General features: G+C 42.4%; 1 protein-coding gene across 1 annotated transcript in view; it reads left to right on the forward strand.

Annotated features, from left to right (window-relative positions):
* The window catches only part of LOC137613104 (contactin-3-like), a 40,884-nt gene that overhangs the window by 15,360 nt on the left and 11,200 nt on the right, over positions 1–14,324 (forward strand). Inside the window, exons 13-15 of the mRNA XM_068341975.1 lie at positions 6,418–6,587; positions 7,862–7,979; positions 12,332–12,490. Coding sequence (XP_068198076.1) covers positions 6,418–6,587; positions 7,862–7,979; positions 12,332–12,490 — 447 coding nt within the window. The remainder of the gene's footprint in view (positions 1–6,417; positions 6,588–7,861; positions 7,980–12,331; positions 12,491–14,324) is intronic.

A 14,324-nucleotide genomic window follows, 5' to 3' on the forward strand; every position in this document is an offset into this window, starting at 1 on the left:
TTTTCATGATAACAGTGATCTACACTCTTTTTCTTCCCCTTTCGGCTTTTCCCTTCAGGGGTCGCCACAGCAAATCAGTTGCCTCCATCTAACCCTGTCTTCTGCATCCTCTTCTCTCACCCCAACTACCTTCATGTCCTCTTTCACTACATCCATGAATCTCCTCTCTGGTCTTCCTCTAGGCTTCCTGCCTGGTAGTTCAAAACTCAGCATCCGTCTACCAATATCCATCCATCCATCCATCCATCTTCCACCGTTTATCCGGAATCGGGCATGATCTTCAACAGGGAGCCCCAGACTTCCCTTTCCCCGGCCACATCCACCAGCTCTGACTGGGGGATACCAAGGCGTTCCCAGGCCAGTGTTGAGATGTAATCCCTCCACCTGGTCCTGGGTCTGCCCCGAGGTCTCCTCCCAGCTGGATGTACCGGAAACACCTCCTTAGGGAGGCGCCCCGGAGGCATCCGCACCAGATGCCCAAACCACCTCAACTGACTCCTTTCGACGCGAAGGAGCAGCGGCTCTACTCTGAGCCCCTCGCGAACAGCAGTCTTTCTCACCTTATCTCTAAGGGAGACACCAGCTATCCGTCTGAGAAAGCCCATTTCAGCCGCTTGTATCCGCAATCTTGTTCTTTCGGTCATGACCCATCGCTCATGACCATAGGTGAGGGTAGGAACGAAGATTGAACGGTAGATGGAGAGCTTTGTCTGTCAGCTTAGCTCCCTCTTTGTGACAACAGTGTGGTAAACCAACTGCAATACCGCTCCTGCTACCCCAATTCTGCCCCAATTCTTGGGGCAGCAGGAGGTGCTAATCCTCATCCCCGCGGCTTCACACTCGGCTGCAAACCGGACCAGTGAGTACTGCAGGTCACAGGCCAATGACGCAAACAGGACCACATCATCTGCAAAAACCAGCGATGCAATCCTCAGGCCACAAAACTGTAAACCTTCCTCACCGTGACTAGGCCTTGATGTCCTGTTCATGAAAATCACAAACAGAATTGCTGATTAAGTGCAGCCTGGCGAAGGCCAACAGCTACTCGGAACAAGTGCGACCTACTGCCGAGAACCCGAACGCAGCTCTCACTTTGGGCGTACAGGGATTGGATGGTCCTGAGGAGAGGCCCCCTCACCCCATACTCCCGCGGTACCTCCCACAGTATATCCCTGGGGACCCAATTGTACACCTTCTCCAAGTCCACAAAACACATGTAGACTGGATGGGCATACTCCCAAGCCCCCTCTAGGATCCCTCCAAGAGTAAAAAGCTGGTCCGTTGTTCCACAACCAGGATGGAACCCACATTGTTCCTCCTCAATCTGAGGTTTGACAATCGGCCGGACCCTCCTTTCCAGCACCTTGGAGTAAACTTTCCCAAGGAAGCTGATAAGTGTGATGCCCCTGTAGTTGGCACAAACCCTCTGGTCCCCCTTTTTAAAAAGAGGAACCACCTCCCCAGTCTGCCACTCTTTTGGAAGTGTCCCAGACTTCCACATAATGTTAAAGAGGCGTGTCATCCATGACAGTCCCTCAACACCCAGAGCCTTCAGCATTTCCGGGCGAATCTCATCAATACTCAGGGCTTTATCACCGTGAAGTTGTTTAACTACCTCGGCGACTTCGCCCCGAGAGATTGACTCGAATCCCCCATCATCCTCCAGCTCTGCCTCTGCAACAGAGGACGGGTCAGTTGGGGTAGTTGGATTCAGGAGTTCCTCAAAGTGTTCCCTCCACTGACCGACAACCTCCTCAGTCGAGGTCAACAGTGTCCCATCCTTGCCGTATGCAGCTTGGATGGTGCCCGTTTCCCCCTCCTGAGGTGTCGGACAGTCCCCCAGAACAACTTTGGTGCCATCCAATAGTCCTTCTCCATGGCCTCTCCGAACTTCTCCCACACCCTCTGTTTTGCCTCCATCACAGCCAAGGCTGCAGTCCTTTTGGCCCGTCGGTACCCTGCAACTGCTTCAGGAGTCCCAAGGGACAACATGCCCCTGAAGGCCTCCTGACCACCGGGGTCCTAACCACGGCTTCCCTGACCACCGGGGTCCACCACGGTGTTCGAGGGTTACTGCCCCTTGAACACCCCTTGAACACCGTGGTGTTCAAGGGTCTCTGCAGCTGAGACCACAGCTCTCAGCTGCAGCTTCAGCAATGGAAGCTTTGAACATCAACCATTCAGGTTCAATGCCCCCAGCCTCCACAGGGATTTTACGAGAAGCTCCTTCGGAGGTAGGAGTTGAAGGCCTCGTGGACCGAGTCCTCCTCCAGATGTTCCCAGTTCACCCGCACTACTCTATCCAAAGGTTTCCTACGCCAACAGACCAAATTCACCACCAGGTGGTGATCAGTTGACAGCTCTGCCCCTCTCTTCACCCAAGTGTCCAAAATACACGGTCGAAGGTCAGATGATACGATCACAAGATCAATCATTGACCCCCGACCCAGGGTGCTCTGTTACCGGGTACACTTACGAGCATCCTTGTGTTTGAACATGGTGACTAGCACAGAAGTCCAACAATATAACACTGCTCGAGTTTAGATCAGGGAGCCTTAAGGTGTAGGGAGGCGACCTCTAATCCACCGGGGTAAACTCCTAGACAGGGTCACAGGGTCACTCCGGGCAGGGTCACATTTTTCCCTTTTCCGTTTTTCATGGGATCTTCTACCAATATATTCACTACTATATTCACATCTCTCCTCTGGACATGTCCAAACCATCTCGTTCTCTCTGATTTTATCTCCAAAACCTTCATCATGTGCTGTCGCTCAAATGTACTCATTCCTCCTCCTATCCATCCCGGTCACTCCCAAAGAGAGCCTCGGCATCTTCATCTCTGCTACCTACAGCTGTCTCTTATCTTTTCCTCAGTGACACTGTCTTTAGACCAAAAAATATTGATTGTGTCACCACAGTTTTGTAATCCTTTCCTTTCATTTTTGCTGAGACTATTCTATCACACATCACACCTGACACTTTTCTCCACCCATTTCATCCTGCCTGTACACGCTTCTTCACCTCTTTTCCACACTCTCCATTGCTCTGGACTGTTGACCCTAAGTACTTAAAATCCTCCACCTTCTTGATCTCTTCTCCCTGTAACCTCACTCTTCCACTTGGGTCCCTCTCATTCACACACATTTACTCTGTCTTACTGCAGCTAACCTTCATTCCTCTCCTTTCAAGGACAAACCTCCACCTCTCTAGCTTCTCCTCCACCTGTTCCCTGCTCTCACTACAGATCACAATGTCATCTGCGAACATCATAGTCCATGGAGATTCCTGTCCAACATCATCTGTCAGCCTGTCCATCACCATAGCAAACAAGAAGGGGCTCAGAGTTGATCGCTGATGCAGTCCCACATCCACCTTGAACTCCTCTTTCACACCTACATCACACCTCACCACTGTCTTGCAGTCCTCATACATGTCCTGCACCGCTCTAACATACTTCTCTGCAACTGCAGACTTCCTCGTACAATACCACAGTTCTTCTCTGGTCACCCTGTCATAAGCTTTTTCCAGATCTACAAAAACACAATGCAGCTCCCTCTGGCCTTCTCTGTACTTCTGTATCAACATCCTCAAAGCAAATACTGCATCTGTAGTAATTTTTTTTTGCCATGAAACCATCTTGCTGCTAACAAATGCTCACTTCTGCCCGTAGTCTAGCTTCCACTACTCTTTCCCATAACTTCATTGTATGGCTCATCAGCTTTCTGTTTCTGTAGTTGCCACAACTCTGCACATCTTCCTTGTTCTTAAAAATGGGCACCAGCGCACTTCTCAATTCCTCAGGCATCTTCTCACTCTCAAAGATCCTGTTGAACAACCCAGTCAGAAACTCTACTGTGACCTCCCCTCAACACTTCCATACCTCCACGGGTATATAATCAGGACCAACTGCCTTTCCACTCTTCATCCTCTTCAGTGCCCTCCTCACTTCATCCTGATTAATCTTTGCTACTTCCTGGTCTTCAACAGCCACCTCTTCTAGTCTTTGTTCTCTCTCATTTTCCTCATTTATCAACTCTTCAAAGTACTCTTTCCATCTTCCCATCACGCTACTGGCACCTGTCAATAGACTTCCATCCCTATCCTTAATTACCCTAACCTGTTGCATCTCTGTCTCTCTGTTTTGCCAACCTGTATAGATCAGTCTCTCCCTCCTTACTGTTCAAACTAGCATACAAGTCATCATAAGTCCCTTGTTTGGCCTTTGCCACCTCTACTTTCACCTTACACTTTATCTCCCTGTAAGCTTGTCTACTCTCCTCAGTCCTCTCAGTGTCCCACTTCTTCTAAGCTAACCTCTTTCTCTGTATACACTCCTGTACCTCCTCATTCTACCACCAAATCCTCATCTACTTTCCTTCCAGATGACACACCAAGTACTCTCCTACCTGTCTCCCTGATCACATTAGCTGTAGTTGTCCAGTCATCTGGAAGCACCTTTTGACCACCCAGAGCCTGTCTTAACTCCTTAATAATAATCATGCAACACTCTTCCTTTTTCAACTTCCACCATTTCATCCTCTGCTCTGCCTTTGACCTCTTCATCTTCCTCACCAAGAGAGTCATCCTATATATCACCATCCTATGCTGTTGGGCTACACTCTCGCCTACCACTACTTTACAGTCACTGATCTCTTTCAGGTTACACCGTCTACACAAGATGTAGTCTACCTGTGTGCTCCTACCTCCACTCTTATAGGTCACCCTATGTTCCTGCCTCTTCTGGCAGAAAGTATTCACTATATCTATTTCCATCCTTTTTGCAAAGTCAACCACCATCTGTCCTTCTGCATTCCTCTCCTGGATACCAAACCTGCCCCTCACCTACTCATCTCCTCTGTTTGCTGCACCAACATGTCCATTGAAGCCTGCACCAATGCCTTTCTCACTTTTAGGTATGCTGTGCATCACTTCATCAAAGTCCAAACAGAATTTTTCCTTCTCCTCCAGCTCATTTCCCACCTGTGGAGCATACCCACTAACAACATTGAACATCACACCTTCTATTTCTACCTTCAGACTCATCACTCTATCTGACACTCTTTTTACCTCCAGGACATTCCTAATAAACTCCTCCTTCAAGATAAGTCCTCCATTTCTCTTCCTATCTACACCATGATAGAACAGCTTGAACCCTGCTCCTAAACTTCTAGCCTTGCTACCTTTCCACCTGGTCTCCTGAACACACTGTAAGTCTACCTTCCTCCTCTACATCCTGTCTACTTTTCCTATCATTGTTCCAACATTCAACGTCGCTACTCTCTGTCCTATACTCTTAGCGTTCCTGTTCCCTCTCATCCTATGAACACACTTTCGTCCTCTCCTTCTTCAACCAACAGTAATCAAATTTCCAAAGGTACCCTGTTGGTGAACAGCACCGATGGCGGTCGTTGTTAACCCTGGTCTTGACCGATCCGGTATGGAAGTCACAGATTTGATTCGCATATTTGATTTGGCAAAAGTTTTACGTCGGATGACCTTCCTGACATGACCATCTGTATTCATTCGGGCTCAGGACCGGCAAATTAAGAGCACAATAAGACACTGTCTTGTGCCCTCTTACAGCCACATTTTAACAGTGATCTCCACTGTCTTTCCACAATAAATTTTGAAAAAATGGCAAATAAGATGTGATACAATCTAGTTTAAGAAGTTGTTGGACCTTTATGAGACAAACATACTTACTGTAAACTGTTGTGTAAATCCTTCCACCTATTGCCTATGCTCAAACAAACTATGTAACTGGATGGGAATCCTTTACAAAAGCACTAACCCATTATCTTTTTGCAATTCAGCATTATCTACTGAACCTATTTCACACTGCAAGATAAATGAATCAATTTCAGATTCTTGCCTTTAATGTGAAACAAAAATAGTTAGCTTGCATGTTCTGTAATTTAATACATTAAAAAAAAATACTCGAGCTCAAGACTGGAGATTATTGGATTTGAGTCATGCTCATCTTCCTGGGTGACATGTCTGACATCCAAGGCCATTATTGCTGGAAATAAGAGCATTACTTAGTGATGGAAAAGTGCTGATCTTCCCTCTGTCTACGTGTTGCTTGAAAACTATACCTCACTAACAAGTGGGTGATATTTAGGTTTAAAGAAGAGATATGTTTGACATATTCACAAGTGCATGCAAGTGCTGCTCTTGTTATGGCCCTTGAGTATGTGTGGGTTGGGCTGCATTTCTGGGTTTTTTTCATCCCCTTTATAATTCTGTTTTTGATATTTCAATCCAGTGTTTTCTCCTGCAGGTATCCTGGTGGTTGACGAAAGTGATTAAACAAACAAACCCATGCCTGCAAACATTACTTTTTTGATGGCGGTAAAAATTACTTTATCTCTAATATTTGTTGTTTTTTGTTTTTGTTTTTTTGGTTCTCTGGGACAGATCCAACCAGAATCACCCAGGGGCCGGTGGACATGGAGATCATCGTGGGCGAGAGCATCGTGTTATCCTGCCAGGTCGTTAGCGACCCCGTCCTCGACGTGTCTTTCTCTTGGGCCTTCAATGGACAGCTCATCACCAAGGGAGACGGTCACTTTGAGCTTGTGGGTGGGGTGAGTGGCCCACAGTCATACATTTTAAGAATGTGCGAATGGGCAGTTGACACCTCCTTCCCATCTTGCTTCACTTCATTTGGGAGATTAGTTGAGAGAGACAGCTTGCAGTTTGACATCATGACATGTCTGGTGGCTAGTTTTCTGATGCTGTCCAGATTCTCAAAATTCCCTGTGATGAGCTGTGGGCATGTAAAAATCTTTGGAAGGAACCCATTCAACAAACTCTAAGCCTCCAGTTGTATTCAATGGTTGCTTATGTCAAAATAAACTCCAGACATTAAAACCATCACGTGGGTAATGTGGTTGTTACTCAGCCATTGTGGCAAGTTGTCATCCTTTTCAGCACAATTCTCTCACCAGAGCTCTACTCTTTAATACTTTTACCAAATGTAGAATTATTTTTAAATCCCTCTATGACATAGCCTGCTGCACAGCCCCTCTTAACAAAAGGGGGATACGCATCATTAATGGTGTCTCTTAAAGGAACCCCAAAATGACAAAACACTCTGAGAACAGCGTCTTGCCTATTGAGATTAACAATTTTCCCCCTCTGTGCTTGACGATGTTCTTTTAAGAGAGGAGGCCGCTTCCCCAGAAATGCCAGAACATCCCCAGTCCAAAGAGATTTTAACTTAACTTTGTGCTTGAAGGAATTTAATTTCCATAATTAAAAACCCCATGGCTGTACTGTCACATTCCCCTGCCAATACCAGAAGAAAGTCTTCACTGGGGTGCTGCTTACTGGTGTCCTCTCTGGTGGAATCCATACAGCTTTTGTGTCTCATCAATTGAACAAAAACAACTTAACACAATAGCACTAATGTCTTTTTGTGGCATCTTGCAGCAGGTTGTGGAGGTCATGGTGATGAACTCAAATGAAAAGCAAGTGAAATAGTGAAGGGAAACCTTGTCACAAACAAAACTCTTGCTGAGTACAATTTTTGCCTTGATTCTTTTCACCTTAGCTCATCTTGGTCGGCACTGTGGCTAAGAGGTTCTGTCATATTCATAAATTGTTCATTATGTTTTCTTATATGGCTTTGACTGCACAAGCTGTCAAGCAATATGTGTAAAATATCTCCAGCGTAAAATATCCTTTTAAACACTTGATTCTACGCCGTGGACTCGCAGCCAAATAACTGCAGGATCCGCAAATGTTTTTGGCAGTGCTATTTACTGCACCTTATATATGCTTCGCTACATTCTTTAATAGGCTGTCATAGGGTCTGTTATCTTTCATGCTACATAAAACCTCCTTCTCTCGTCGGCAGAGAACAGCAGGAGATCTGATGATAAGGAACATTCAGCTTTACCATGCTGGCAAATATATCTGTGTGGTGGACACGGACGTGGAGAGCCTGTCAGCTGTGGCTGTATTGATTGTGAAAGGTAAGAAAACCTCCTGTCTGCTCTGCAGCAACTAATTAAAGCAGCATTTTCATATAGGATTTGGAAAAATAAACACATTCAGCCCAGACTTGATGGTAAATTGGACTGTATTTATTTAGCACTTTTCTGCCTTAACAGACAAAGGACTTCCTCTCATTCACACAGAAACCACATGGATCAACGTGGGGTTCATGTCCTGCTTCAGGACACATGTAATAACTGTTAGAGTTGGTTTTGGATGTTTGAATTTGTAAAGGTTACCAAATAGAGCTGCTGTGTTGCAAGAAAAGACAGAAATGAAGATGTTGCATTGATGTAGTCTGCTGAGAATTATAAACAGTGCTGACTTCCAGAGCTTAGAATATTCATTTAGGCTTTAAACTCAAATGAGTTTCATTTCAGCTGTGATTGCAATTCAACCACAATGCCCTTATTCTCATGAAAATCATTCCAATGTCATCTGAGTGTGCACAGATTTCATGTCCTTCTCATTTCCGGTAGAAGTTGCTTGATGGCATTTGATAAAAGAGGCTTGCTTCTCTTTTATATTGCATTCAGGGATGTCTGGAAGGAGAATGTCACAGAATTGGGTGACATTATTGGAATATCAGCGATCTGTGGGTTTTCTCTCTCCCTCTCTCCTACCACATTTTCAATATTGTTCCAAAGCACTTGACAGTGGGAAGTTTAGATGCCTATCTGCTCTCACTTGTGCAGTATGTGAAGCTCCACAGAGACACAATTGTCAAGAGTTGCATCAGTCAGAGGAAAATACAACAACTTCTGTGATTCGTTTTGGAGGATGGCAGGTTTGTGTTGACTGCAGAGTGAAAGGAGGGATATCCCTGCTGTTGTTCAATACTTTGAATAGACTCAACACAAATATAGCAAATTTCAAATGAGGGGAGAGATGACTTTTGATGTCAAGGACTGAAATTATTTGGATCCATATCTTAATTAATTTAAATTGACATGCTCAAGATTGTCATGACAAATAGTATTAATAAGGGCTCCTTTTCAAAGAAATGGCTAAGGACTAAGTAGAAATGAAGCTGTTTGTCAAATAGAAACCCTTGGAAAAGGATTAGCCCGGGTATTGACTTGAGAGAAACTCGTCTTTGACTGAGATCCTGCATTATTTACACTTCCTGCTGACGGCAGCTGTCGCGGATGTCTCATTGCTTGGATCGAATGGCTTCAAATGTTGGCCAACAAAGCATGAAGCTGAATAACAAACCAGTCACGGAGGATGAAGAATGACTTTGTTCATTCACAACCACAAAACTCCAGCAAATATGTCGATTAGATGTTATTTTTTAAATTTTTAAATCCGCCAGGAGTGGGGCATTTAGAAACCCCCTATCCTCTGTCCCTGAAGGACACACAGAACTCTTCTACTTGATGTGCCACACCTTACTAAAAAAACAGTGTATAAACCATCAAAGAGTGTAACTCCAGTGGTATCTTGTGATGCAGTTTAATTGACAATAAACAAATTACAAAAATTAATTAACAAACCCATCTTTAGTTTAGTCCAGGTAGATCATTGTCTGTAATTTACATTTGTTGTTTTCCTCGTTTGACATTTTACATATAACTTATGTAAATTTAGTTTTGTCTTGTTTTGGTTTGGTTTGGTGTTTGTTTTTTTGACAGTAACTTAATCATCTGGTACTGATGGATTTGTTGGACAGATTCTGGTTTTAGTTTCCATTGTTACAATATGCCTCATTTTGCAAGAGGGATTTGTTTCTGAGACCTTAAATGAAAAAAATACTTTTCAAATATTGATATTTTGGAAATTTTAGGCCTTCAGTTTATTTTAAATTTTTAGAAACCACATTTATATGATATAATTCAAATAACTTCTTTTTAAATGTCCATTGAAAAGCATTTGTTATGGATGATTCCAAGTATTTCACGCTTGTCTATTTTTTAATTTATGGTTGACTGAATCCAAACTCTTTTTAAATGAAATTCTTGTGAAACAACATTTGCCCTTATAAATAAAAATAATAAAACTCTCTGAATAGTTCAAAGGAGAGAAGGCTGTTTGTTCTGGTGGAGAACCAAGAGGCCAAAGTAGACAGCATCTTAAAAAAATTCCAATTAATTGTCAGAGATGTGAAAGGAACCCTTCATTCTACTGGAATAGACGCAGAGTGTAATAAAATTGAACTACATAACTAAACTAGAATTATCAGAAAATGACGCTTAAATACAGTCATTCTGTAATTGTATTGAATTACTTTCATGTTTCCGTCACTGACGAGATAAAAATCTTTTCAGTACAACCCCACCTCCCACCGTCGGGAAAACTGACAGAACATGCTCTTCATTAAAACCTACTTTCTGCCACCAATTTTTCTGTTTACTATGTGTTATCTGAAGAAATAGGAACACCAAATCTGAAAGAGATGTTGCTGGTGAATTTTTTAAAATGTCACCGTTTAAATCTTTGAGCGTGAAAAATATCACCTCCATTTATTTTGGTTTGGAAGAAGAAATCTCCAGGACAGATAGTTCCAGACTTACGCTCGATAAGTTCCTGTGTGTACTCTTGGTTACATGCTGTGAGAAGTAGCAGTGAAACCTCCACTTAGAATCTAGTGCTATTTGTCACTGCATTTACTTGTGCTTAAAATAATGCGACTGTAATAAGACAACAATGTGAGCAATACAGAACTCAGCTACTTGTGATAACAATTGTGTCAGTGTAAATAGACATCTGTGATTGCACTAACATAATACTGATCGTCTGTGTTATTGGCGTTGACACGCTGGTGTGATCCTGTATGAATAGGCAGTGGTAGCAGTTTGGTCGCTTCACAGGGTGTTATTTCCCCTCCTGTTTCACTCCACTCTTCTCTCAGCGCTGAAGGTCAATGATAATAGCTCCTGACTCAAAGACTCTTGAATGATCATCTGGGTTCTTGTTTTTTACAATGGCAGCAGAAAATGTTTCACATGCCACTCTGTGATGTCGCTCTCACACTTCGCAAGCCAGTGGTGGTTAAGGAGAAGGTCATGTCATACAAATAGCATCATGATTGTGAGCTGTATTATCATCATCATCATCATCAACACCATCATCATCATCATCATCATCATCATCGTCATCATCATCATCATCCTGGAAGTCACTGTGAACGAAAACACAGTCTGTACAACACTAGACAACTCTGCTTTTAATCATTATTACAAAAAAATCTGTTTATCTTCAGTTTCATTTTTTGACAGTATTTAGTTCACATAAAAATAACATTAGCTTCTCTGGAAGTATACATAATGCAGCCAGATATTAGTTTGCCCTTTGCCAAATCCACAATAAACTCCTGGACAGTCTGTCGATATTAATAAAAGATTATTTGAATCCCACAAGACAGTGACATCCTCTTGCTTTAGCCAACAAAAATATAATTAGGAGGATAAGGAATGGATCTTTGATTGCATGCTCCAATAATATGTATTTATCAGCCCAGTGTATTAAAGAGTTTTTTATGTTAGGAGCTGCTAATGACTTTTCCAGCGATCAATATCTGTAAAGTCAGTCCTTCAAGAACAAATGTACGCAGGCAGCACGTTAAATGCTTCTGTAAACAGAAAATTTACTTCAGGAGTTACTTATTAACAGTCTGCTAAATACTTTACATAGTTCACAAACCATGAAGACAAAATCAATTGTTTTATTGCAAAGCACTGACTGTTTAGGAAAATTATAATTTAATGCTAATAATTAGAATGTTTTGCTTCAGATTAGCGACCACTTCAGAGCCGATGAGCAGTGTGAACAGAGCTGCTGGGGGTGTTATTATTCTGCCGTCTGTCTCCAGTGGTCTATTATTTCTGATGAGGCGACACATTCATTAGAATGGGAAACAGCAGATCAGGCTAAAGTAAAACATCACACTGCTTAAGTAGTGGGATAATGAAAATAAATGATAAAACATTTCTTGAGGGCTTCGCGGCCCTTTTTCATCTTTTACCTTCTGATGTGACTGCCTTCGTCTTCTCGCATCTGCTGTTTCATTGATCAATTACCAGGAAGATCCTGACAGGGAAAGATTACAAGTTGGATGAATATTGGAAGATAAGTCTTGAATTAACCTTTAATTATTTGTGAACAGCAGAACGTATCATAAAACTCATATCTTTTCATTGTTTTTGATCTATTGCCACATTAATTTCAGTTAAGCATGGCAATCTCTTGTTGAAGCACAATTTAATTTGCTGCATATATTTTTCATTTTTCTGTATTTGCGAGCAAGCACAGTTGGTAGGCATGTTTCGGTCAAGCCCGTACCGCAACATGTGCTCTTGCCTCACCGTTTTTATGCCTGTAATTGAACCAGGCCCCCCCAGTCCTCCAGACTCTGTGACGGTGGAGGAGGTGACAGACAGCACAGCCCAGCTGGCCTGGAGTCCCGGCAAAGACAATGGCAGCCCCATCAAAGATTATCTCATCCAGACCAGGACTCCCTTCACCGTGGGCTGGCAGAAGGTTAACACAGGTAGGAAGATGAATTTAATCTTTATCATGTGTGATATTATTCTGAACAACCCCAGCTTTGAGGTCAGAATGTAGGCGTCGCTGGTGAACGAAGGGCATTTAGATGTGGAGGTTTTGGGTCGTACTCCAGAGAGCTGCATGTTAACATATGTGACATGATCTCATTTGAACCACTTAAAAGGAGGTTTACACCTACGACAGTCCTCACACCAGAATGTTCCACTGCTGTAGTTCAGTAAAGGCTGAATGACATCTAGCTTTGCCTATTGATAATACACTAGGAGGGTTTGCCAGATTTTCAATGCACATTAAATTTTATGTGTGTGTGTGTGTGTGCACATTGGTGCAACATTCTTCAATATCACACTGGGTTTGATCAACCAAGAGCTTCCTCCGCGCCCGCTTAATCTGCTGTTGTGAAAATGGAAAGAAATCCAAAATGCAAGTTCCGTGCTTTTTTTTGTTTTTGGCCTCTTAAAAAAGACTGCTGATGAAGGAAGTAAACCCTACATGAAAAGAGAATTGGAAAGAGAGTGTGTCTGTGTTTGTGTGTGTGTATGCGTGCGTGCGTGCATGCGCTTTTTTTTTTTTTTACGCACACATATACAGTATCTTCTACCAAGTTGTATTGTAGGTATCATTGATTTGGCTGTGGTTTTGCTGGCCGCTGATACTGAACTCTAAATCGCACTGCAAGCATTGTGAAACTGGAAACCCATTCCTCGAGGCATGGATCAAATACGGAGAAAGAATTTGCCCGTTGGAGAATAATAAAGCATCTAAATCTAAATTCTATAACTAATGCTGCAATATAGACACAGTGAGGTGAACTTTAATCTTTTCTAAAGAAACAAAAATAAAATAGTTTAATGGACATGTTGATGGATAATAAAGATCAAAAGGCACACAATATAAACACACATACTCACACACACACACACACACACATATATTTGCACACACACACACATACAAACACACTGTTACAATGACAGCGAAAGCAGCATTGAGGTTTTTGTCACTGAAAGAAAACTCTAAAACCTGATAGCATAGAGCTGAAAAGATGTCTACTAAGATCTGGAGTTTGCTGTTCCATACAAAGAGACTCAAAACCTGACCTCACCTGAGAGTCATCGCTATGACACTCGATGTCAAACTACTTGACACGATGATTTAATGATTTGTCAGTTGTATTATTCGGAACTGTAATCACATTTTCGGAGCCACTGGAAAGTGTATTTTGGGCCAGAGAGGTCATGCTTTCAAATATCATATTAATCTTTTTTTTATTATATCAACTGTTTATATTTGGCCAGGATATTTCATACTGAGAGGAGGGATTTTTGATAAAATTTTACAATGAATTGAGAACATTTTCACCACAGCAAACTTGACCATTATGCAGGTCATAGGGACCACAGCAAAAGATTGAGGTGATGAAGAACGAAAGAAGTGGGTGAAGCATATAATGATATTGAATTATATGTTTGAATTGTCACTATTCTTGTCAGTTTATGAAAGGCATCCCTTCATTTGTGGTAGATTACAAATTACAAACAGCATTCCCTTTAAGAACTTCTTTGTCACACTGTAAGAAATTATTCCACTTGCCTGAAGATTTTTTTTGTTTTAATGCTGTTAAAATGAGAAAATTAGTTGTGTGTGAAAATATTTTTTTATAATTTGCTCCATCTTCTCACTTGTGTTTTATAATTACTATTGCATTATTTATATCATACTAATAAAGAGGCACAGGGAGGACACCAATGTTGCACAGAGGACTCAAGTTTATGTAACAGATCTGTTTGATACCCCACACAGGAATAAAGAACAGA

The sequence above is a fragment of the Antennarius striatus genome, chromosome 2 (genome assembly GCF_040054535.1).
Source record: "Antennarius striatus isolate MH-2024 chromosome 2, ASM4005453v1, whole genome shotgun sequence".
Lineage (NCBI taxonomy): Eukaryota > Metazoa > Chordata > Actinopteri > Lophiiformes > Antennariidae > Antennarius > Antennarius striatus.